This window comes from Uranotaenia lowii, chromosome 3 (assembly GCF_029784155.1).
Source record: "Uranotaenia lowii strain MFRU-FL chromosome 3, ASM2978415v1, whole genome shotgun sequence".
Lineage (NCBI taxonomy): Eukaryota > Metazoa > Arthropoda > Insecta > Diptera > Culicidae > Uranotaenia > Uranotaenia lowii.
The window spans coordinates 22,992,566-23,016,585 of NC_073693.1; the positions used below are offsets into that span (position 1 = coordinate 22,992,566).

Here is a 24,020-nt window from a genome sequence, read left to right on the forward strand (position 1 = left end):
CTTTGAGTATATAAAGGCTTGTTTGTTGTTTGTTTAAAACGTGAAATTTCCTTCGATCTTCAACGTTGTACACACCTAGCAAAAGGCAGAGCATGATGAAGGTTCTTCTATTTACCATATTCATGATTTGAGACGGTACCTTTCTGATACTTCGGAGCTCAGTCAAGCGAAACAAGATCTAGGTACGTGCTAATTAAGCAATTCAATTACTCGCCATCGAGTTACATCAACATCCTACACGGCACGCCATGAAGCTTTCTCCCGATGCCAAGGTGTGGACATTAATCCCCGGGAGGAAGTGTGAAGGTGTGTGCTACATTAATTGCCGGCAGCAATTATTATGGCCTCCACTTCCGGCTGGAAAGGGCATACCGGTTGAAGGTGGCTTCAATTTTTCGGAATAATGGAAATGGAATTGTTTGTTGGCTGCCTATCGTTTTGGGTGCTGCTGTCTGGTGGTTTTTTTTTTCCTTTCGTTACGCATAAATTATCGCCCCCGTTTATCCAGTTTCAGATGGATCCCCGCCGGATGAATGGCGAGAGAAATTATATCACGGAAATGTACACATATTTAATTGATTACAACGGAAATCCCTTTCATTGAAATCCAATTTATTACAGATTATGTATAAACATTAACTGAATAATTTATGTTTATCTGAAAGCTCTGTTACTCAGAGCTCTGTTTGAAAAGATTTAAAAAGCAAACTTTTGTCATTTTTGTTATTTTTGTCATTTTTGTCATTTTTGTCATTTCTGTCAATTTTGTAATTTTTGTCATTTTTGTAATTTTTGTAATTTTTGTCATTTTTTGTCATTTTTGTCAGTTTTGTCATTTTTGTCATTTTTGTCATTTTTGTCATTTTTGTCATTTTTGTCATTTTTGTCATTTTTGTCATTTTTGTCATTTTTGTCATTTTTGTCAATTTTGTCATTTTTGTCATTTTTGTCATTTTTGTCATTTTTGTCATTTTTGTCATTTTTGTCATTTTTGTCATTTTTGTCATTTTTGTCATTTTTGTCATTTTTGTCATTTTTGTCATTTTTGTCATTTTTGTCATTTTTGTCATTTTTGTCATTTTTGTCATTTTTGTCATTTTTGTCATTTTTGTCATTTTTGTCATTTTTGTCATTTTTGTCATTTTTGTCATTTTTGTCATTTTTGTCATTTTTGTCATTTTTGTCATTTTTGTCATTTTTGTCATTTTTGTCATTTTTGTCATTTTTGTCATTTTTGTCATTTTTGTCATTTTTGTCATTTTTGTCATTTTTGTCATTTTTGTCATTTTTGTCATTTTTGTCATTTTTGTCATTTTTGTCATTTTTGTCATTTTTGTCATTTTTGTCATTTTTGTCATTTTTGTCATTTTTGTCATTTTTGTCATTTTTGTCATTTTTGTCATTTTTGTCATTTTTGTCATTTTTGTCATTTTTGTCATTTTTGTCATTTTTGTCATTTTTGTCATTTTTGTCATTTTTGTCATTTTTGTCATTTTTGTCATTTTTGTCATTTTTGTCATTTTTGTCATTTTTGTCATTTTTGTCATTTTTGTCATTTTTGTCATTTTTGTCATTTTTGTCATTTTTGTCATTTTTGTCATTTTTGTCATTTTTGTCATTTTTGTCATTTTTGTCATTTTTGTCATTTTTGTCATTTTTGTCATTTTTGTCATTTTTGTCATTTTTGTCATTTTTGTCATTTTTGTCATTTTTGTCATTTTTGTCATTTTTGTCGTTTTTGTCATTCATTTTTGTCATTTTTGTAATTTTTGTCATTTTTATCATTTTTGTCATTTTTGTCATTTTTGTCATTTTTGTCATTTTTGTCATTTTTGTCATTTTTGTCATTTTTGTCATTTTTGTCATTTTTGTCATTTTTGTCATTTTTGTCATTTTTGTCATTTTTGCCATTTTTGTCATTTTTGTCATTTTTGTCATTTTTGTCATTTTTGTCATTTTTGTCATTTTTGTCATTTTTGTCATTTTTGTCATTTTTGTCATTTTTGTCATTTTTGTCATTTTTGTCATTTTTGTCATTTTTGTCATTTTTGTCATTTTTGTCATTTTTGTCATTTTTGTCATTTTTGTCATTTTTGTCATTTTTGTCATTTTTGTCATTTTTGTCATTTTTGTCATTTTTGTCATTTTTGTCATTTTTGTCATTTTTGTCATTTTTGTCATTTTTGTCATTTTTGTCATTTTTGTCATTTTTGTCATTTTTGTCATTTTTGTCATTTTTGTCATTTTTGTCATTTTTGTCATTTTTGTCATTTTTGTCATTTTTGTCATTTTTGTCATTTTTGTCATTTTTGTCATTTTTGTCATTTTTGTCATTTTTGTCATTTTTGTCATTTTTGTCATTTTTGTCATTTTTGTCATTTTTGTCATTTTTGTCATTTTTGTCATTTTTGTCATTTTTGTCATTTTTGTCATTTTTGTCATTTTTGTCATTTTTGTCATTTTTGTCATTTTTGTCATTTTTGTCATTTTTGTCATTTTTGTCATTTTTGTCATTTTTGTCATTTTTGTCATTTTTGTCATTTTTGTCATTTTTGTCATTTTTGTCATTTTTGTCATTTTTGTCATTTTTGTCATTTTTGTCATTTTTGTCATTTTTGTCATTTTTGTCATTTTTGTCATTTTTGTCATTTTTGTCATTTTTGTCATTTTTGTCATTTTTGTCATTTTTGTCATTTTTGTCATTTTTGTCATTTTTGTCATTTTTGTCATTTTTGTCATTTTTGTCATTTTTGTCATTTTTGTCATTTTTGTCATTTTTGTCATTTTTGTCATTTTTGTCATTTTTGTCATTTTTGTCATTTTTGTCATTTTTGTCATTTTTGTCATTTTTGTCATTTTTGTCATTTTTGTCATTTTTATCATTTTTGTCATTTTTGTCATTTTTGTCGTTTTTGTCATTCATTTTTGTCATTTTTGTAATTTTTGTCATTTTTATCATTTTTGTCATTTTTGTCATTTTTGTCATTTTTGTCATTTTTGTCATTTTTGTCATTTTTGTCATTTTTGTCATTTTTGTCATTTTTGTCATTTTTGTCATTTTTGTCATTTTTGTCATTTTTGTCATTTTTGTCATTTTTGTCATTTTTGTCATTTTTGTCATTTTTGTCATTTTTGTCATTTTTGTCATTTTTGTCATTTTTGTCATTTTTGTCATTTTTGTCATTTTTGTCATTTTTGTCATTTTTGTCATTTTTGTCATTTTTGTCATTTTTGTCATTTTTGTCATTTTTGTCATTTTTGTCATTTTTGTCATTTTTGTCATTTTTGTCATTTTTGTCATTTTTGTCATTTTTGTCATTTTTGTCATTTTTGTCATTTTTGTCATTTTTGTCATTTTTGTCATTTTTGTCATTTTTGTCATTTTTGTCATTTTTGTCATTTTTGTCATTTTTGTCATTTTTGTCATTTTTGTCATTTTTGACATTTTTGTCATTTTTGTCATTTTTGTCATTTTTATCATTTTTGCCATTTTTGTCATTTCTGTCGTTTTTGTCATTTTTGTCATTTTTGTCATTTTTGTCATTTTTTGTCGTTTCTGTCATTTTTGTCATTTTTGTTATTTTTCTAAATTTCTGATCTTGCGGCTTTACAACTTTTGGACTTTCCGGCTTTTTTTTTCTTTTTGTCTGATTTGATATCTTTCTGAATATCTGATCGTTCGATTTTTAGAGTCCGAACTGATTTTATGATTACCTTTCTTTTTCTTTTTGTAGTTCTGGTTCGAAAAAAGTGTTCATTAACTTGTTCTAGTATAACGCTAATGAATTTTTTATTCAACGAGTATCTTAATGTTTATACTTTTTCTTGAATATTGTATTTAAAACCTTTCTTTAGAACAAACTTCACCCTGATCTCATCTCCTCTTGAAAAGAATTGTTGTTCGTTCAGTCATTTTTTCACGGTAATTATTGAACAAAACTATTCATCGGCCCATAACGCATGCCGTCATGTCATGTTGCTTTGAATACCGAGAATATTTAACATTCATCAAAAGGCCGCCAATCAATCACTTTTCATTCCATGGTTATTATCACATCATCGCGCTACGCTCAAAGTTTCGATTAATTTGCTCCCTGACTGGTACAAAATCGACGCCATTCATATTCACTGGCATCGAATCCACAAATCGAAGTCACTATCATCATCAATCCAATCTCGAAAAGTTTTCCGCTTAACGGGGCGCGAGATTATCGCCTGCAATAATCGTTTTATGTATGTATTAAGTTTGAGGAGTTTCCCCCCTCCTTCGATGGAGAAATTTGGAACCCTCGGGGAAGATTTCTCCATTTTCTTTTGAAAACCATATTATAGGTGGGTGGGTGTTTTGGGGCTGGGAGTAGGCAGCAATCAATCAATACATCAGTTTCCATTTTACTCAACGAGGGACACCTCATCGCCGGAAGCTTCTTCGTCCCCTCGATTGTTGGCCCCATTCCTAGCTCCGGTGCCGGTGGTTTTGAAGCGGACAAAGTTGGTTCCGGATTGGGCCAACGGATCGTGCTCGAACAGTTTTCCGAGGGCCACCAGGGACATCATCGTGTGGACGCAGATGACTGCAGGAAAAAGTGACAGAGATGAGAATTGAGTAAATTAGTAACAAATCAGAGGAAATTGGCTCGGTGATATGTGCGCTGAAGGTTCTTGGGAATAAAACATAAGCTTGATATTATAACTGAAGGTTTTGAAATACTTTGCCTTCTTCTTTTATCAATCTGAAAACTTGACTGTCGATCATTTGAGAGACAAAATATAAAATAAATTGAAATATGTAAATGCATATCAATTATGGCAAGAACATGTACCTTATAGAGCCTGTCAATTACATTATGGAACAGCATTTTTGGTGCTTATGTTATTAATTTTGGAAGATTTTGGAAGATTTTGGTTTCGCGAGCCCAAATCCCCTATCAGATTGTGTCTATCATTTCTAGTTTTGGTGATATAGCGTGAAGAAATTTTTAAAGTGATCTGTTCTGAGTAACTGATACTGAACTTCGATAACTGATCTACAGAAATATCAACATTAAACTGTATCAAATTTGGATTTTTTTAAATCGTGCCTATTTCTAACATCATAAAGAAAGACTTTGAGTATTTAATTTTGAAGATTTTAATTCATTAAACAACATTGTTGGAGACTGCAAAAAGATTGTAATCATGCTTTGAGAAATATCATAGATTCCAATTGATTCATTGCAATCTATTCAAAGTTCTCGTATTTTGCCTATTTGGGAAAAAAGTTCTTAGAGAAAATTCCAACAACTTTGATCTCCGAATTCAAAATAAATTTCGGTCTTGAAGAAAATTGTTCATTGAACTTATTTCAAAATCTTTGCTATGTTCTATAACTTCGCCTAATAATTCCATCAAAGTTATTTGCATTAAGTTATTTAATAGATTTCTACATTTTTTTCAGAAGATATCTGGAAAACAACAGCTGATAGAAAAAATCCAAAGTGCATACTTGGAATCAGCGCCCTCAGATCATTCAAAATTAGCACCTAAACTGTGTGCACCTAGGACAAAGGTGAATTTTGTTGCCTAGTGAGCTAAAATTTAGGAAAAGAAACATTACAAAAATGGTCATGCTTAGGTTACTTATGCTAATCCTGATCCGGACCGTATCCTAAATTCTGACTCGAATCCAGATTCTAAACTTACTTATTCCTGTCTTTGATCTGAAATAAGTTCAGTTTCCTCAATTGGAACCTGATCCAGATGCCGATTTCAAACCTGGTTTTTTCTGGATTCTGGATCAAACTTAGTTCAAAATCAAGGATTCAGATTATTATTCCAGATCCTGATTGCAAATCCTTTTTTTTTAATGGTAATCCTCATCCTAGACGCTGATCTTGGACTCTGATTAAGGATACCGATGCTTATCTTGGATTTGGATTTCGGATTCTGATCCTGATCTTGAACTTCTCATCCTGATCTAAGATTGTTTTTGGTTATCTTAAAACGACATTTAGATTCCAGGAATCGTTCATGAATTTTGATTCTTCATTCCGATTAAGATTCTGATTGTGAATATTGAACCTGATACAAAATTTAAATGCTGATATTTGACTCTTGCTAATCCTGTATCCTGATCTCAGATTCTGATCCTGATCCCGACTCCAAGATTCTTATTTTAATAATGATTTCGAAATCTAAGTACTAGACCCTGTTCCTGAATCCTTTGTCCTGAATCCGGAGATGCTAATCGTTGATGTTAAGTGTAGAGGATAAGCTGAAGGTATGTAAATAAATCATATTTAGAAAAACTTAATTTGGAGTTAAAATTAATGTTGTACCAAATTCATCTAAATATTCACATCAGATTTTATTCAAGTGCATTTCTACTGCGTTACGGTAGCAAACCATAATGTATACATCTTGTTTGCTATAATTACTTAGAAAAAGTTCGCTTTTGTTTCACTCGTTACAACCAGGGAATAAAAAAATCGTTATCTTTCGTTAGAACTTGCCGATGAAAACACCCGTGAAGGAGATTTTCATCCACCAGTGCACAGTGGTGCAGAACATCAATCTAGCTGTACGAAATTAATAGCGCTCAGGGATGAAGAGATAGACATTTCATGTCTTCAGCAACATTGTTCAGCTTTATTTGGAGCATATTCTAGAATCAAAAATTTTGCCGAGGGGTCAACCGATAGCGAGATAAAAATGCTAACTTTTTTGATTTCCAAATTAGGGCTTTGATGTCTTCGACAAAGTTGTTTATCTGATTAAAATACATAAGTTTGTTGAATATGTTAAAGTCCTATCACATCATCCTTAGGAGTTACAGTCAAAGTAAAAAAAGTCTTTTGAAAAAACAGTTTTTTGAACCTGACACGTTGTAGGTTGGATAAAATGGTTGGCTGTATTTGAAACAAAGTTGAAACATGCCACGATTTACAATTGTCTCATACATTATGGTGGGTTTAGAAGTTTCTGAAGCCCTATAGAAAGCATTTAGTGTATTTTATTGGCAATTTTGGAAGGCTCTTGCATCCAAAAGTGCACATTTTCGCAACATCCCCTTTTTTGTGATTATTTTTCATGATAAGCGGAACCATTTCCATTAGAAATTAACGGGGAAATCGGTGGAACTAGTAAAGATTTGAATGATTGAAAATACACTTTTTATATAAAAATTAACTATTTTATTTATAGAAAAAAACGTTCAAAACATTTAATTTATTTATAAAGTGTTGCAGTTTTCTTTTATATGTTTTGATTTATTAAAAGACATTGAAAATCGATTTTTCAAATCATTTAAACTCCAAAAAAATTAATGGAACTAATCTGTTAAATTTTGTAGAGCACTAAATTAGTATTCTATAAAATAAATGAATAAATGAATAATAGAACCGGTTTTGCCAGTTCACAGTTGTGCTCTACAAAATTTGACAGATTAGTTCCAATAATTTTTTTGGAGTTTAAATGATTTGAAAAATCGAATTTCAATGTCTTTTCATAAAACAAAACATATAAAAGAAAACTTCAACACTTTATTATTAAATTAAATATTTTCAACGTTTTTTACTATAAGTAAAATAGGTAATTTTTATATAAAAAGTGTATTTTCAAGCATTCAAATCTCTACCTGTTCCACCGATTTCCCCGTTAATTTCTAATGGAAATGGTTCCGCTTATCATGAAAAATAATCACAAAAAAGGGGATGTTGCGAAAATGTGCACTTTTCGATAAACGAACCTTCCAAAATTGAAAAAAAAAAATACACTAAATGCTTTCTATAGGGCTTCAGAAGCTTCTAAACCCACCATAATGTATGAGACAATTGTAAATCGTGGCATGTTTCAACTTTGTTTCAAATACAGCCAACCATTTTATCCAACCTACAACGTGTCAGGTTCAAAAAACTGTTTTTTCAAAAGACTTTTTTTACTTTGACTGTAACTCCTAAGGATGATGTGATAGGACTTTAACATATTCAACAAACTTATGTATTTTAATCAGATAAACAACTTTGTCGAAGACATCAAAGCCCTAATTTGAAAATCAAAAAAGTTAGCATTTTTATCTCGCTATCGGTGGACCCCTCGGCAAAATTTTTGATTCTAGAATATGCTCCAAATAAAGCTGAACAATGTTGCTGAAGACATGAAATGACTATCTCTTCATCCCTGAGCGCTATTAATTTCGTACAGCTAGATTGATGTTCTGCACCACTGTGCAGTGTACTGTACTCATACTCATCATTAACAAATTTGCTCTCGATTAGTTTTGCATTCCGATTCAAACTTATCGGTAAGTGTAACGTTAAGGATAAGTTCTCCCTTCCTCGCAAGTAGTAACAAGAAAAGATTGGTCATTTTTTGCATTCAGATTTATTTGTTTAATTCAATAGATGGTTTCGTTTATTTAACCTCCGATTGTAATTTGCGACCCGTCTAGTGAAAGGGTTTGACTTGGAGGTAACGAAAAATAGTGTCGTGAGATCGCTAGTACAAGCTACTAGTGTTAGTACCGCGATAAATCAGTTTAGCTCCGATTTCAACTTGCGACCCCTCTAGTGAAAGGGTTTGACTTATAGGTGATGAAAAATAGTATCGCGAGATCGCTAGTACAAGCTACTAGTGTAAGTACCGCGAGAAATTAGTTTAGCTCCGATTTCAACTTTCGACCGGTCAAGTGAAAGGGTTTGACTTGTAGGTGATGAAAAAAAGTGTCGCGAGATCGCTAGTACAAGCTACTAGTGTCAGTACCGCGATCAATCAGATAAGCTTCGATTTCAACTTGCGACCCATCTAGTGAAAGGGTTTTACTTGTAGGTGACAAAAACAAGACTCGCCAATTCGCTAGTACAAGCTACTAGAGTTAGCACCACGAGAAATCAGTTTAGCTTCGATTTCAACTTGCGACCCCTCTCGTGATAGGATTTGACTTGTAGGGAAGACAACTAGTGTCGTGAATCCGCTAGTACAAGCTACTAGAGTTAAAACCGACAGAAAATAGGTTAGCTCGATTTCAACTTGCGACCCGATTATTAAAAGGGAAGAAATTGATGAGAATTTATTTAAGCAGTTTCTTGATACAATAAGCTTGTACAACTAAGTACTAGTAGATTATTTCTACCAGTAATGACACTAGTAACTTGGTCAAGCGAACTCACGTTTCAAATTTTCGTCACCTAGAAGTCAAAGTCTTTCACTTGACCGGTCGAAAGTTGAAATCGAAGCTAAACTGATTTCTCGCGGTACTAACACTAGTAGCTTGTACTAGCGACCTCGCGACACTATTTTTCATCACCTACAAGTCAAACCCTTTCACTAGAGGGGTCGCAAGTTGAAATCGGAGCTAAACTACTTTCTCGCGGTACACTAGTAGCTTGTACTAGCGATCTCGCGACACTTTTTTTCGTCATCTACAAGTCAAACCCTTTCACTTGACCGGTCGAAAGTTGAAAACGAAGCTAAACTGATTTCTCGCGGTACTAACACTAGTAGCTTGTACTAGCGACCTCGCGACACTATTTTTTGTCACCTACAAGTCAAACCCTTTCACTAGAGGTGTCGCAAGTTGAAATCGGAGCTAAACACATTTCTCGCGGTACTTGTGCGGTTAATCATCACTTATTTGTTTTAGCTATAACTAGTTACCAGAACCCTCAAACATTGATTAATCACCGCGATGAGCGCCTTCTTTAGACGTTACGCCCGAGAATTTCAAAATTTACCTCATATCTATTTTACTATTTCAATTAGCCTTTTCTGCTGATGTTATAATCGATTCAGTCGGTTTGCTTCAGTGTGAGCATTTTGAAATTTTTTCATCTGTTGGTGGACCGTCGGAGACAAAATAACGTGTAGCGAGTTATCTTTATCGTCAATGGAAACAGATGAGAAACAATCGCTTTCTCATATTTATCGCTAAGTGTAACACAAGGGATAAATCAGTTATCAGTATCAGATCAGTTGGATTTGCTTCCCTGGTTACAACGCGTCGGTTCGGAAATATGGAAAACTATCGACATCTTGTATTTTGTCACCGCTGCTTTTTCTCATCGTAATGGATGAGATCTTGACTGGATCGATTGACTGTAGACCAAACCGAGGATTGCCGTGGAATCCTTCAACCATGGAGCAACTGAACGACCTTGACCTGGCTGACGATATTGTTTTGCTCGCCCAAACACAACAAGACATGCAGAGCAAACTCGACGACCTCACCGAAAGCTCCAAGGCAGCAGGTCTCAAAATCAATGTCGGAAAGACCAAGTCGATGGAAATCAATACAGAAAATCGTTCCAATTTCGTGGTAGCTGGACAACAGGTTGAGACAGTGGAGTGCTTCCAGTATCTTGGTAGCCAGATTACGCCTGATGGTGGGACCAAGAAGGACATCGAGACCCGGATCAGAAAAGCCCGATTTGCGTTTGCGAGTCTCCGAAACATCTGGCGGTCACGCCAGATCTCTCTACGAACTAAGATCCGAATCTTCAACTCAAACGTCAAATCCGTATTGCTGTATGGGTGTGAAACTTGGTGCACATATGCGGTGACGACGCGAAAACTGCAAGTTTTTGTAAATCGCTGCCTGCGGAACATCATCCGCGCTTGGTGGCCTGGCAACTGGATCTCAAACGTTGAACTTCATCGCCGGTGTCATCAAAAGGCGCTAGAAATCGAGATTCGGGAACGTAAGTGGAGATGGATTGGGCACACGCTGCGAAGAGATGAAAACGAGATTTGCAGAGAGGCGCTTGACTGGAATCCAGATGGGCATCGAAGAAGAGGCAGGCCCAAAAGCTCGTGGCGGCGAAGTCTAGCCGCTGAAATCCGCACAGTTGACGAGAATTTCGGCTGGCAGCAAGTGAAGACGCTGGCTCCGGATCGCCAGCAGTGGAGATCTTTTATCTCAGCCCTATGCGCCGGTCAATCGGCGCTGGACCCTTAGGTAGGTAGGTAGGTATCGACATCTCTCGTGCACCTCTCGCGAATCCACTCGCACTCTACCGGTGGGATTCGAGTTCGTCGTTCGCTCGTACTCTCTCGGTGTTAGATGGAGAAATGAGCGAAATTAACGAAACGAAAGAAGAGACTCGGTCGAACAAAAAATGACGGCTCTCAGTTTTGAGAGTGACGTTGTAAAGTCTAGTCGCGCATAGAATGGAGGAGACCACCGAAAAACACTACACTAAGGTCGGTTTCAAAGCCTGATCCAGGATCCCGGACAATGATCTCAGATCTCTGCTAGGGAGCGATACTCATCCTGGACATAGCTCTCGGATACTGATCTCGAATTCTGATGCTGACTATTATTTCATCTTTATATTCTGATTACAAGATCCTTATTTGGAATCTTGGGATTCAAATGCTAATCTTGGAACCTGATCTTGAACCCTAGACCCGGATTCTGATGCTGATTCCAGATTCCTAAAGATCCTGATCCTTGACCTTGATCCTGGATCTTGAATCCTGGACCCGGACTCTAAAGCTCTCTAAAGCGTCTCGGTGGTCGAGTGGTTAGCGTGGTCAGACGGTGATCGCTAGTCCACTGATGGCATGGGTTCGATTTCCATCTCGGTACTAGGTGTTAAATGTTAATCTTAGGTTGTCCACGTCATTTATTCAGTCTGTAAAGCCTAAATCGGCTAAGAAGATGTATGTCTTTTAAAGCTGGTCCTGAATACAGATTCTTATCCTCGTCCCGGATTTGATTCTTGTGGTATCCTAACGAACGAGGTAAACTGCACGAGTACAAGAGACTTTAAAAGTCAAGTGAATTTGAGATGAAAATCCCGGAAAAAGAAAAAAAAAGCATACTCGAGAGCAGAGCTCAGCATCGATGCGCAACTCGTCTTATAATCTTAACCTGAGCTTTCTCCTAAAATTTGTCCCAGATTCTGATTCCAATATTCAATGTATAAAGCTTACTGGAATACTCTCTGGAGTCTGGATACAACTTTGTCGAGATCAAAGCGCTAGAGAGAATAAAATTTATAACTTTGCAAATATCGTGCTCTTTTTTCATGAAAGACATTGATCAATGGTCAGAAATTTTGTTCTTTCGGGAAAGTTAAAGTTTTTAGAATCTTGAGATTCTGAGATAAATTAATTTACGTTAAATTTTCTTTCATTTTCGCTCTCGAATAGGCGAGATCCTCTCGCCTTTTTCTCATGATTTTCCAAAAGTCATCGGTTTCAAAATGCAATACCTCCGAACATAGAAGTCATATGAAAAATAACAAAATACTCGTTGTGAAGATTTTACATTAAAATTGACGAAGGAAGTAGTTAATATGTGTTCCAGCCTTATGGATTTCTAGATTCTGAGATATAAAAGATTGGATTAGTTTTCAAAGTTTTTGTCCATAGTACTTAGGGATTCTTCTGCTGCTCATTAGAGTGGTTTTTTAAATACTTAGTACCAGGGCCGTAGGGAGAACTGGCTTGTGGGCGGTTTTGGTGACAAAATTTTTCCTATAACTTTTTTGCTTTAACAATACTTACATAACGAATAGTAAAAACAAATTAAGCTTCTATATAATTATTCAGGTTTGAGTAATTTAACATTAATTGTATGGTATATATTTTCATTTCTAACTTTCGTAAATAATAATAGCAGTTATCAATTTTTTTCAAGAAGTTTTTAAAAACAAATTAGGGATTTGAAGATTTCATTTTAAAGAAAAACTTTTTATATCTATTTAAAATTAGAAAGTAATAAGTTTATTCTTTCTAACCACAAGCATGATTACAGACCCCGTTCGATTTTGGCAACATTCGATTTTGGCAACATCCGAGCAAAAACCGTTCGTTTTTGGCAACATCCAAAAAAGACGTTTTTTTTTGTAAGTTTTTTATTTTTTATTTTCATTTCAAATTAATCAAAATTAATGTAAAACGTAATATGAGCATGAAATTTTTGAATTCGGCTTTATTATAAGGGTTTTAAACAGTAAAAATATGAATTTTTCCATGTTTTACTGCTTAAAACTAATATAATTGAGCCGAATTGAAAATTTTTTTTGCTAATATAAGGTTTTACATCAATTTTGACTAATTTGAAATAAAAATTTCAAATAAAAAAGTGACAAAAAAAACCGTTCGATTTTGGCAACATTCGATTTTGGCAACATAAAATTTTCGGGCGTGTTGCCAAAAACGAACGGGGTCTGTATTTGAGGAATTGATAAAAATGTATCTAGGAACATTAAGAAATAAATCAAGAGATAAAGTTTTGCAGTTCAAATCAGATTTGTTTTCTACTCTTGTTAAATCGAGTAAAATTAAAGATTTTAGATGAAGCTTTGTTTAAGCAGAATCTAAATTATGTTAAGAAAACAGTAAAATGTGTTCTCAGTTTACTTTTATCTTAAAAATAAAGTACAAGTTCTTTGGCCACGAATAATAATTATTTATAATTTATTTCATGATTTATTTTATGTATGTAAATTCCAAACTGACTCTGATTGTATAAAAAAATTTAATTTTGAATCCAGAATCAATACTATGAAACTGCGATCGCCAGTAATTTGAATCCTTAATGAAATTCCCACATAGATTTTTTAATCTTGATTATAAAACTTAACTTCGAGCTGAATTTGATTTTTTTTATTTTTAATAACGATACCAAGTATTGCCTTTTGAACCTGAGTTCGAAATATGAATTTCGAATTGGAAACGATTTTTGAATCTAAGTCCCAGATAATAATTCTTTCTTATTTTGAGCCAAAAAGCAAAATTTTGATCAGAATTTCAATCTGATATATCTTTCTTGAATTCTGAATTGAATATAAATTTATATGAAATTCAACTTGTGATTCTGAATGATGAAACTGTTTCAGATTTGACAATTCGGGATCACCATAATGAAGTTCATTTAGTTCCAATTCTGCATAAGAATTAAAAGTACAAATCAAATCTTCAAAATCGTTTGTAATTTTGAATTTTTTTTTTCATATTCCGAAATAATGAGTTTCGAATATAGAAGTTTGAAATGCAAAACCTCGGCAAAGTATTTTTTTCCCAATGATGATTCAAACTGAAGTTCAGTAAAAATAAACTGGATACAGAATCAGAATTCTCATCACGGGCAACAAATTCAAATGTTGATAAGCAAATTCAGAACCACCAAATCCAAAATAATTCTAACTGAAGTTTGGTTACCTAAGCTTTCCAAATATTTTTCCATAAGTATTCGGGCCGTGAAAATCCGGGGCTAATTTTTAGATTAAAATCATGAAGAAAAAATTTTTGTTGAATTTTGTTTATCAAAATACATCAATTGATTTAAATCGCATTCCAAAAAAAAATTCATATCAATTTTGATGAAACTAATTTAAAAAACTTAGACTCAAATACATAATTTTAACGGCTCAATTTAAATTTTTGTTTGATTCAGCAAATAAAGTGCAAAAACTCGGACAAAATCTGAGCAATTCAACTAGGGAACATTCACATACTATGTGGACAACTGAGGACGGGGGGCTTTGGAAATGTCCACAGAGAGGGGGATTGGGGTTTGGGTCATGCCCACGTGGACATACTTACTTCCAAAATAGTTTCTAAAGGTGAATAAATATTAAGATGATTAAATCAAAATCTTAAAATTGCAAGGCTTTAAACTTAAACAATTAGTAGCCATCTGAAAGCAAGTGATAAATATGATAATTCAGAAATGGAAAACTTTTCAAATTATTTTATATCAGGAAATTCTCATTTTTTTTTTCAAAAATCAGCCATTTCAATAACACAAAAAGGCAAAAAGTAGTGTTTTCTAACTGTCAAATTAGTTTTAGAAAAAAAAAACATATTCAAATCTGTCCACGTTCCACGACATCCGTTGAGGGGGATAGGGGTTTGCCAAATGTCTACGCTTGTCTACGGAGGGGGAGGAGGGGATCAAAAATCACAATTTTCTGTCCACGTGGTATCTGTACGGCCCCCACTAGTTTACAAAATTTTAAAAAAATCGTGAACTTGATTAGCTGACCAACATTTTTAATGTAAAATCGGGCGCTGAATCCGAAAATGAAATTCAAAAAAATCTCAGTAGAACCGTTTTTGAGTTATGCTCCAAATATGAAATTTCGAAAAAATTAAAAAAGTTCATGTACTTAGATTAACATATCTCGGTCGGCTTAACAGTAATTTGATATCCCTCTTTTGCATATTCAAGGTGAATAAGTTTTCTATCGATCATCTGAACATTGTTTTTGCGTTCGACCAACAGTATTGCTAATATTAGTGACTTTATGAGAAAAAAAATTATAAAAAACGCATTTTTTTAGAGAAAATTTTGTTTCAACGAAAGTTTTAGACTCGATGGTAAGATTTAAAAAATCTGATTTTCTTTTGCGCTTAAATGTCAATTTAAACCAAAGATTTCAAGTGGTTATTTATCAAAATCGGTTGAAAATTGAAGAAGTTATGGCTACTTTACCATAACTGAAATTTTTGGAGTTTTTAATAATTTAACGAACCGCAGTACACTTATCATAGTATAGGAAGAATGAAACATGATAAATCTCACTCGCTCCAAGACAAAATTATTTATTAGCTTACCAGAAGGTCACATGCCAAGTTTCAGGAAGATCTGACCATAGGGAGGGGTTGCTTAAGTCTCAAACGTGAATAAAATTTTGAGGTATTTTGCCCGGAAGGAACGAAAAATACTGGTTTTTCATCAATAACTTTTTTCATCACTAGCTGATTGTTTTTTATGGTTGATTTTCTTAAAGCCTAAGTTGCGACAAATATTTCACCCGAAGACTGTAACTCGATTGGATTTGAAACAGAAAAGTTATTGCGGTTCAAAGGCCGCAAATTTTGTCTAACACGCAATGAGTACTTTTTACCCATTGCGTTTTATACGACAATTTTCGACCAAAATACAATCTTTGAACCGCAATAACTTTTCTCTTTCAAATCCAATCGAGTTACAGTCTTCGGGTTAAATATTTGTCGCAACTTAGGCTTTAAGAAAATCAACCATAAAAAACAATCAGCTAGTGATGAAAAAAGTTATTGATGAAAAACCAGTATTTTTCGTTCCTTCCGGGCAAAATACCTCAAAATTTTATTCACGTTTGAGACTTAAGCAACCCCTCCCTATGGTCAGATCTTCCTGAAACTTGGCATGTGACCTTCTGGTAAGCTAATAAATAATTTTGTCTTGGAGCGAGTGAGGTTTATCATGTTTCATTCTTCCTATACTATGATAAGTGTACTGCGGTTCGTTAAATTATTAAAAACTCCAAAAATTTCAGTTATGGTAAAGTAGCCATAACTTCTTCAATTTTCAACCGATTTTGATAAATAACCACTTGAAATCTTTGGTTTAAATTGACATTTAAGCGCAAAAGAAAATCAGATTTTTTAAATCTTACCATCGAGTCTAAAACTTTCGTTGAAACAAAATTTTCTCTAAAAAAAATGCGTTTTTTATATTTTTTTTTCTCATAAAGTCACTAATATTAGCAATACTGTTGGTCGAACGCAAAAACAATGTTCAGATGATCGATAGAAAACTTATTCACCTTGAATATGCAAAAGAGGGATTTCAAATTACTGTTATGCCGTCCGAGATATTTTAATCTAAGTACAAGACCTTTTTTAATTTTTTCGAAATTTCATATTTGGAGCATAACTCAAAAACGGTTCTACTGAGATTTTTTTGAATTTCATTTTTGGATTCAGCGCCCGATTTCACATTGGAAATGACCTTCAGTTTACTGAGTTCAAAAATGCTGTAAACTAGTGCCCCCTAGCTTATTGAAATTCTATATTCGAGACTGAATTTTAATCAACAAGTTAGAATTTTTTTGAAAAAAACTGTAGTAGAATTATTGACCTTGGATAAGATATCGAGGCTTTGGCTTTAGTTCTGAGTCGAGAAAGTTACACTTGTTTCATTTTAGTCGTTCATCAAAATTTGATTAGGAATTTGTAATTTTGAGTTTAGAGAAGAACAACACTTGTTTCATTTTAGTCGTTCATCAAAATTTGATTAGGAATTTGTAATTTTGAGTTTAGAGAAGAACATTTTGCATGGCATTTTTGGACCCTCATGGGGGGGTTTAACTCCCAAAACCCCCCTTCCCCCCGTTCCTACGGCCATGCTTAGTACACCAGAATCAAAAATTGGGGATCTAGAATGGTTCCTCTACTTATGCTAAGGTTGCCAGATTGCCCGGATATATAATATAAAATTTGGAGAAAGTCCAGTCCGGCCCGGTTGCCCGGATTTCATTGGAAAAGCCTAGATTTTGCCGGGTTTATTCTCATTTTCATTCTCAAATCATACTTTAAATAACAAATTTTGTTATGAATATTTTTTATTTATGCGTTCAAAACGAAATTTTCTGAGCAAGTTTCATAAAAATAATCACGAAAGGTTTTTTGATAGCCTAAAATACGTTTTAATGTCTATTGATAAATTTTGGTGAAAAAACTTTTTTTCAACTTTTTTTTCTTGATTTTTGATGAGTTTTTCTAAGTTTTGACAAAATTTACCCGGATATTGCCAGGATTTTGGTCGACCATTTTGAAATCAAATGCCCAGATTTTGCCAGGTTTTTAGATAAAAATAGCCCGGTTAGTCCGGCCCGGATACGTGCTGAAAAAATTCTGGCAACCTTAACTTATGCAGAAGACACATACCATTTTTTTAATCAACTTTAGGGGATGTCTTTCAAATTGATCTTCTGGAAAAGTCAAGGAGCTATGCTGGATTTCAAGTTTTTGATTCTGTATGTTATATTTTTTTAAAGCCACCCTGATGGACAGGAGAGGAATCCCCTAGAACAGTGGTCGGCAACCTTTTGAGTCGGAAGAGCCAAAAACCTGAAATTTTCAAAATTTTGGAGCTTGAAAGAGCCACATTAAAGATTTTATTTAAATTAAAAAAATTAAAATAAATGAATGATCAATGAACATTAGTTTCACGAAAATAACTTCAAATGCGTTAGAGTTTTTTTTTCTAACTCTTGTATTTTTCTTTTCATTGTGTTCCTGATAATCTTTAAGAACGTGGATTTTCTTCTGGTTCGTCAACTCTTCTTACGTGGTTTGAATGTATATCAATTTTAATACGTTGGCAAAATCGAGTCAAGAAAGTTTTAAGTGCATGTAAAGCTTATATGAATACTTTGCATGATGATAATGCGAAGAATTTGAACTTATTTACAAAAGCAGAATGTTTATAATTTTTTCGGCAAAGACAAGCTTTTAAAATAACGAAGTAAAGAGAAATATTTTTTATATTGAAAAGGTTTTTAAAGACACTCTCCAGATTAAATAAATCCTTTCAAAAATCTAGAAGTAAGAGGTAAAAATCAACTATAATTTATTTAGTCAAAAATTTTAATCTTTAAAAATTATGCTCCTAACTGGTAGAATTTTAAAAATTCATGCCTTCATGTAAAAACCGTGACAAATCATAAAGAAATAGTACATTTGAATTGGCAAAAATCAGTATTTTTGAAGTTTTAAAAATTATAAAAATAAATCAACGATGATTAACTCTCAATCGCAAATGAAAAAAAATCCGCTACTGCAAATTTGTTCAAAATGCACGCATCACACTTAAAATTTTAAATATTTATGTTCAAAGACTCAAGGTTTACATATTTATTTCAATACATACTATTAAATTATTTTAAATTGCTACATGGCGAAAATGTCAATTTAGTTATTGGAAACAAATATTTAACCTGTGATGAATTTTTCAAATAGTTTTTCCAAATTGTAATTACCTACTATTTATTCTCAATGATGAAATATTTGAGTTTGAAAAGCTGTCAAACTTAAATTTGTAATTCTCAATTCTTAGTTTTGGATTTTTGTATTTCAATTTCATGTAGATATCTTTATTCACTTTTTTCAATCCGTTATTTATTGAACAGGCTTTCCAGAACTTTTCTGTAAGTATCCAAGCCGAGTGAATTCGAGCATTGGGTTTCTAAATTTAAAACTCAAAACCGGTTAATATCCGGGCAAATCCAGCCAAAATCAATGTATTTTTCGAAAAAGACAAGAAAAAAGCTGAAAAATTAACACACGAAAAATGATTTTCTTTACCAAGGCACATCAGAGGCGTTAAAATCTTATTTAACAATTTAAAAAAATGCATGCGAATTTATTTTGAAAAATTAGTGGAAAATTTGGAATTTCATAAAAAAAAATTGTGAATAATCCTGGAAAAACCCGGGCCTTTTTCCTCGATATACGGCAACCAGACCGGGCCTGGCATCATCAATTTTTTTCTTTGAAAATCTAGGCAAGCCCCGGATGTAGCAGTAAAGTTGAATGCTAATGGCCGTAAGAACGGGGGGCGTTTTGGGGGTTAAACTTCTCTGTGGTTAAACCCTCCCCCATGAAGGTCCAAGAAAAGCAAGCGAGGTTTTTTACTCAACACTCAATTTTCGGTTCTAAGTAAGGTTATTCAAGTAACAAACTTGACTTAGAACTTTAGCATCAGTTCTAATTCAAGTCAAGTCAACCCACCCGGTGTATCGAGTTTAAGATTTTTGATTTGAAATTTAAATAATTATTGGTAACTTTTGATAGAAAGATAAAGTTTGGAAATCCTGGTTCATACAAAATTTGATCAATAAATTTCACAATGCATATGCATTTTCAAAATTAAAAAGGTTTATTTTCAGATTTTGGAAAAAAGAATATTAGAAACCGCCCTGAGTATTTGTTTTGTTTAAAGAAAAAATTCTTGAACTGAATTCTTATGCTAAATTCAGGTATAGCCAAGCTTTAAAATGGCCATCCATAACTGAAAACTCGGAACCAGATCTTCATTCGAAACTCATATTAAAATTCAGATTCACAAAATGGATGAAAAAAACAATCTATAATTATGGATTCATGCTTGAGGGCTCTGGAATATATTTCACATATTGGTTCATTTTTTGGTTCTGAATTTGAATTAAGATTTAGAAAGTGTATTGAAATTCGGAAACAAATTCAAAATTCAATTTTTGAATCCAGGTTATGAATTTGGATTTAGAAATAATATTAAAAATTCAATTTCCGAGTTAGATGGTAAATTGAGTTTTATAACGTTGATTGGTAACGTAATTTTAAAATTTCAGCTGAAGATCACAAAAATAAAGCAAAACTTGATTTTATTTGGAAGTTGGTTTTATGGAAAAAAACTGATTTCTAATCATTGAAAAATCATCCATAGGATTTTTGCTTTGGAATTGATTATAAATGAAGAATGTTTGCTGATAAAGAAACATGTAATCTTCACGAGAGAAAATTTGCAGGGAGTTTCATATTCTCTCGGTGTTTTGATTCGTTTGTTTTCAAATAGCAGCTTTTTAGTTAGTCGAACTTCGAACTCAAATATTGAATTTAGATTGGCAAGAATCAGATGTGAAAAGCATAATTTTTATATTTTACTTTAGCTTTAAAATTTTTCGTATTTTTCCCACGTACAGTTAATGGTAAACTAATTCTTGATTTCTATGTTGATGCTTAAAAACAGTAAAAAGCAAAAAAATTGTAAAATTAGGCTTCTTAAAATGCTATTTTGCCATTTGGTCCTTTCCGCTTGTTCCAACAGCAGATGCAATTTTAAAATTCTTTTTTGAACCTATGAAAATCCGTTGCCAGGTCATAAGACTTAATTATCACTTCAGCACGATCTTATAAATATTTTATTCAAATATATATATATATATATATATATATATATATATATATATATATATATATATATATATAATATTAGCGCAGTTAACTAAAGAGCCGCAGCTTTACATCAAAAGAGCCGCAGCTTTACATCAAAAGAGCCGCATGCGGCTCGCGAGCCGCGGGTTGCCGACCTATGCCCTAGAACTATGGGCATAAGAATCGTGAAAAAATATTGAATCTTCAATTTCTCGGGAACTAGAAATATTGTATTGGGATTATGTTTGGCACTTCTATGAAATTGTCTCAAAAAAATAAGAAATTTTAAAAAAAATTGATTTTTTTTATAATTGATCCTTGGAGTCAAAGATTTTTTTTCATCTAAAGGGATCGTGATCATTGGTTATCATGAAATTACTAATATTTGACCAATAACTAATGTTTATCGAGTAATTATCTGTTGAAAAGGGCTAAACATATTGTACTTATTTCATAACTAGAAAATTGCGCCTTAAAGTATGCAATGACTATAGGGTAGAAGACAAACTTTTGTAATTCTCGTTGTCTGATACTTCAAAACTGTGAAATGAGAACTAATATGACAACAAATAGTCAACGGACCTTTTTTCATCGAATTTAATTAGATTTTTGCCTAGGGTCAGGGCACCCTAAATAAGGGATCAAGTTTCCTTAATTAAGGAATCAAGTCTCTTGTAACTTAAAAAATAACACAATTTTTTTAGTCTCACGAAAATGCTTCTAGCTCATCTACAAGTTCAGATATCGTTCTAAATTTTGGAGCATGTTAACTTGAAATTACACGCTGTCAGAAAATGTAAAAAACGGCGAATTGCTAAATTTTCCCAAAAAGATATGATGAAAATAAGAAAAGGGGATCAAGTATTGTGTTTGTTTTTAAGTATCCCCATCCTCCCCTACTCATAAAGGAACTTGAAAGTTGCAAAAGTGATTTATTTGTACGTTGTAAGGAGCTTAAGTCACAAAAAGAGCACAACAGTGCACAATAGTACTCAAAACGGGATTTACTATGTCACGATTAGTTAATTGAGGTGCTTTCTTCCATGCTGGTTGGCTGTCTGGTTGGGCGGATACGCCTGCAGGTATGCTACAAAGTACGTAATCATATAACAACTTCGACTTTTAGTTTCAGTTAGAACAACGCCTCGGCTTGGCCTTGTGGCAGTGTGTTCGATTGTCACCTCGAAGTTCGTGGTTCGATCCCCAAGCTGGGCAAGTTTGTTTTCAATTAGTTATTTGATTACTCGAGTGGCCATTCTGATGCGATATACTTATGAAGGACACAAGTAATCGAGCTTGCAAATGGATCAAACCGCAATTTGTCTAGTTTGGAATCCGGCGCACGGCCACATGGCGGCATCATGTACTGAACATAGAAAAACATTAAGTGAGGTGAAATGAAAAGATTCTTAGGGTGTAACTGAGATAGAGAGATAATTTGTTACTCATTTTAGTTTATTAAGCAAGTCTTTTAGAACTTGAAAGTATTAATAAGAACTTAAACTTTGAGTTTCATAAAACGTACTTCAGCTCAATGACGGGATTGAGTATGTTTTGTCGTACCTTTTTTATGGAACTTTTGGTTGCTTGGGTAGCAAGTCTGGCAGCCAAGTTTGGCGAATTCTGGATTATTTATTTTTTTACTGTGCACGCATGTGACATGACCCTTATATATTTTGTTGGCTGAATAAAAGTAGGGTAACAGACTAATTTCGGATCCGGTGGTTATTTTGGACCATATTTTGGACTTTTATATCTCTTATAAATCAATTCGTCATGAACGATTTGAGAAGATATAGTTGAAAATCGCGGTTTAAATAAGTATATTTCCTCAAATTTTCATGATTAATTGTTTATAAGAGAGACAGAAGCAAGGTGGTCAAAAACAATCAACTGGTTCAAAATAAGTCCGTTACCCTAATATACTAGCATGATTAAGCTTGTTTCCTCTAACATTGCTGAGGGCTCGAAAGTTTTGAAATTTAGTAAATAAATTAAATATTTACTTTATGGAAACACTCAAATCGAAGTCGTCAGAAATTTTTAGTTGAGGTTTCTAACATAAGCTAATTTTCCAAATATTAAATTCACTGTTACACGAATGTGGATGATTGAAGTGCGCAGCTTCCCCACAAACATTTCAAGTTCATGTGATACCCACTCTGAAACGGAGAATTCCAAAACTCTTTCGCTCTACTTAGAACTCATTAACGCGCTTATCAACAACCCAACAGCAGCATAAACAGAATAAACACTTACATAAGGCAATAAGCGCTAGGGCCGGATTCACGAACACCATGTGGTACCAGCTCTTGTTGGTCCAGATGAGGGCCATATCCCGGGCCAGAAGCAGGAACAGCTCCAGCATAAACATCACCACAAACGGATAGACGAAGCGTTTGTCCTCCCGAATTAGCCCGTACAGCATCGAGACGCCGATCAGCAGCCAAATGAGCCCGAACAGAAGTCCCGCACTTCCCATAAATCGGTAATCGTAAACTGCGCGTCGAGAGAAAAGGAGAAAATAACAGAAAAATGTGAATCTACTTAGTCATTAATCACTTCTAGGATTTGTGGGGCGTATTTTTGGGTTTGGAAAAGCGAAATATGAATCATTTTTTTTTGTTTGGGGAAAACTGTGCCCACATTTCCTGGTACTTTTTTCTTCAACTCACATTCTTCCAGCGGGTAATGGAAACTGTTGTTGCTGTAAATGAGAAACCCCATAAACACCGATCCAAAAATGGTACAAATCGCTATGATGTAGCCTTGAAACTTGATATAGAACCGAAGATATCGCTCCATCGTTTCTGGGAGATCAGTTGAGTTAAAAATACAGAGAAAAAGCCACTAACAAACAGAAATAGGTCACTGTAGCTGAACGGTCAACTGGACACTAATCTATCATTAAGCTGCCGCACGCCGCCTTGTTTTTCGATTACTAGTGAACCGTTTTGTTTTCAAGTCCGTGAATGCACTATCAGTAACGTGCCCACTCTAGTTTGTATGTATGACTAGAAGCGGGTTTGAATTTGAGAACCTGGGACCGGTTCTGGGGATGGATGCTGTTTGTAATTAAAACGACTTTAATTGATGTTGATGTTGTTGCGTTTTCCGGGATTTTTTTTGACTGAGAGTTGCATAGAAAGAGTTTTGAGCAAGAATCTCTCGTGATGGTATAATCTAATACAGCTGATCTGTTGTCCAAACCATGAAGACTATTTATAATTGTAAGTAGGTTTGGCAATTTCACTCCCGAATTCTGTCGAAATGACTCATGGTACAGTGAGAAAAATCGACAGATTTTGATTATAGTTTCAAAAAACTCCTCCTTATTGCAAATGGAAATCACT

General features: G+C 33.3%; 2 protein-coding genes across 5 annotated transcripts in view; one reads left to right on the plus strand and one right to left on the minus strand.

Moving 5' to 3' along the window:
* The window catches only part of LOC129755150 (ras-interacting protein RIP3), a 430,486-nt gene that overhangs the window by 161,641 nt on the left and 244,825 nt on the right, over nt 1-24,020 (plus strand). The gene's annotated exons all lie outside the window — the stretch shown is intronic.
* Nucleotides 3,763-23,599, minus strand: LOC129755155 (uncharacterized). Its single transcript, XM_055751510.1, has 3 exons — nt 23,343-23,599; nt 22,927-23,166; nt 3,763-4,574 (listed from the first exon to the last, which is right to left on the minus strand). The coding sequence occupies exons 1-3, from the start codon at nt 23,470-23,472 to the stop codon at nt 4,393-4,395; spliced, it is 552 nt and encodes a 183-aa protein (XP_055607485.1). The 5' UTR covers nt 23,473-23,599; the 3' UTR covers nt 3,763-4,392.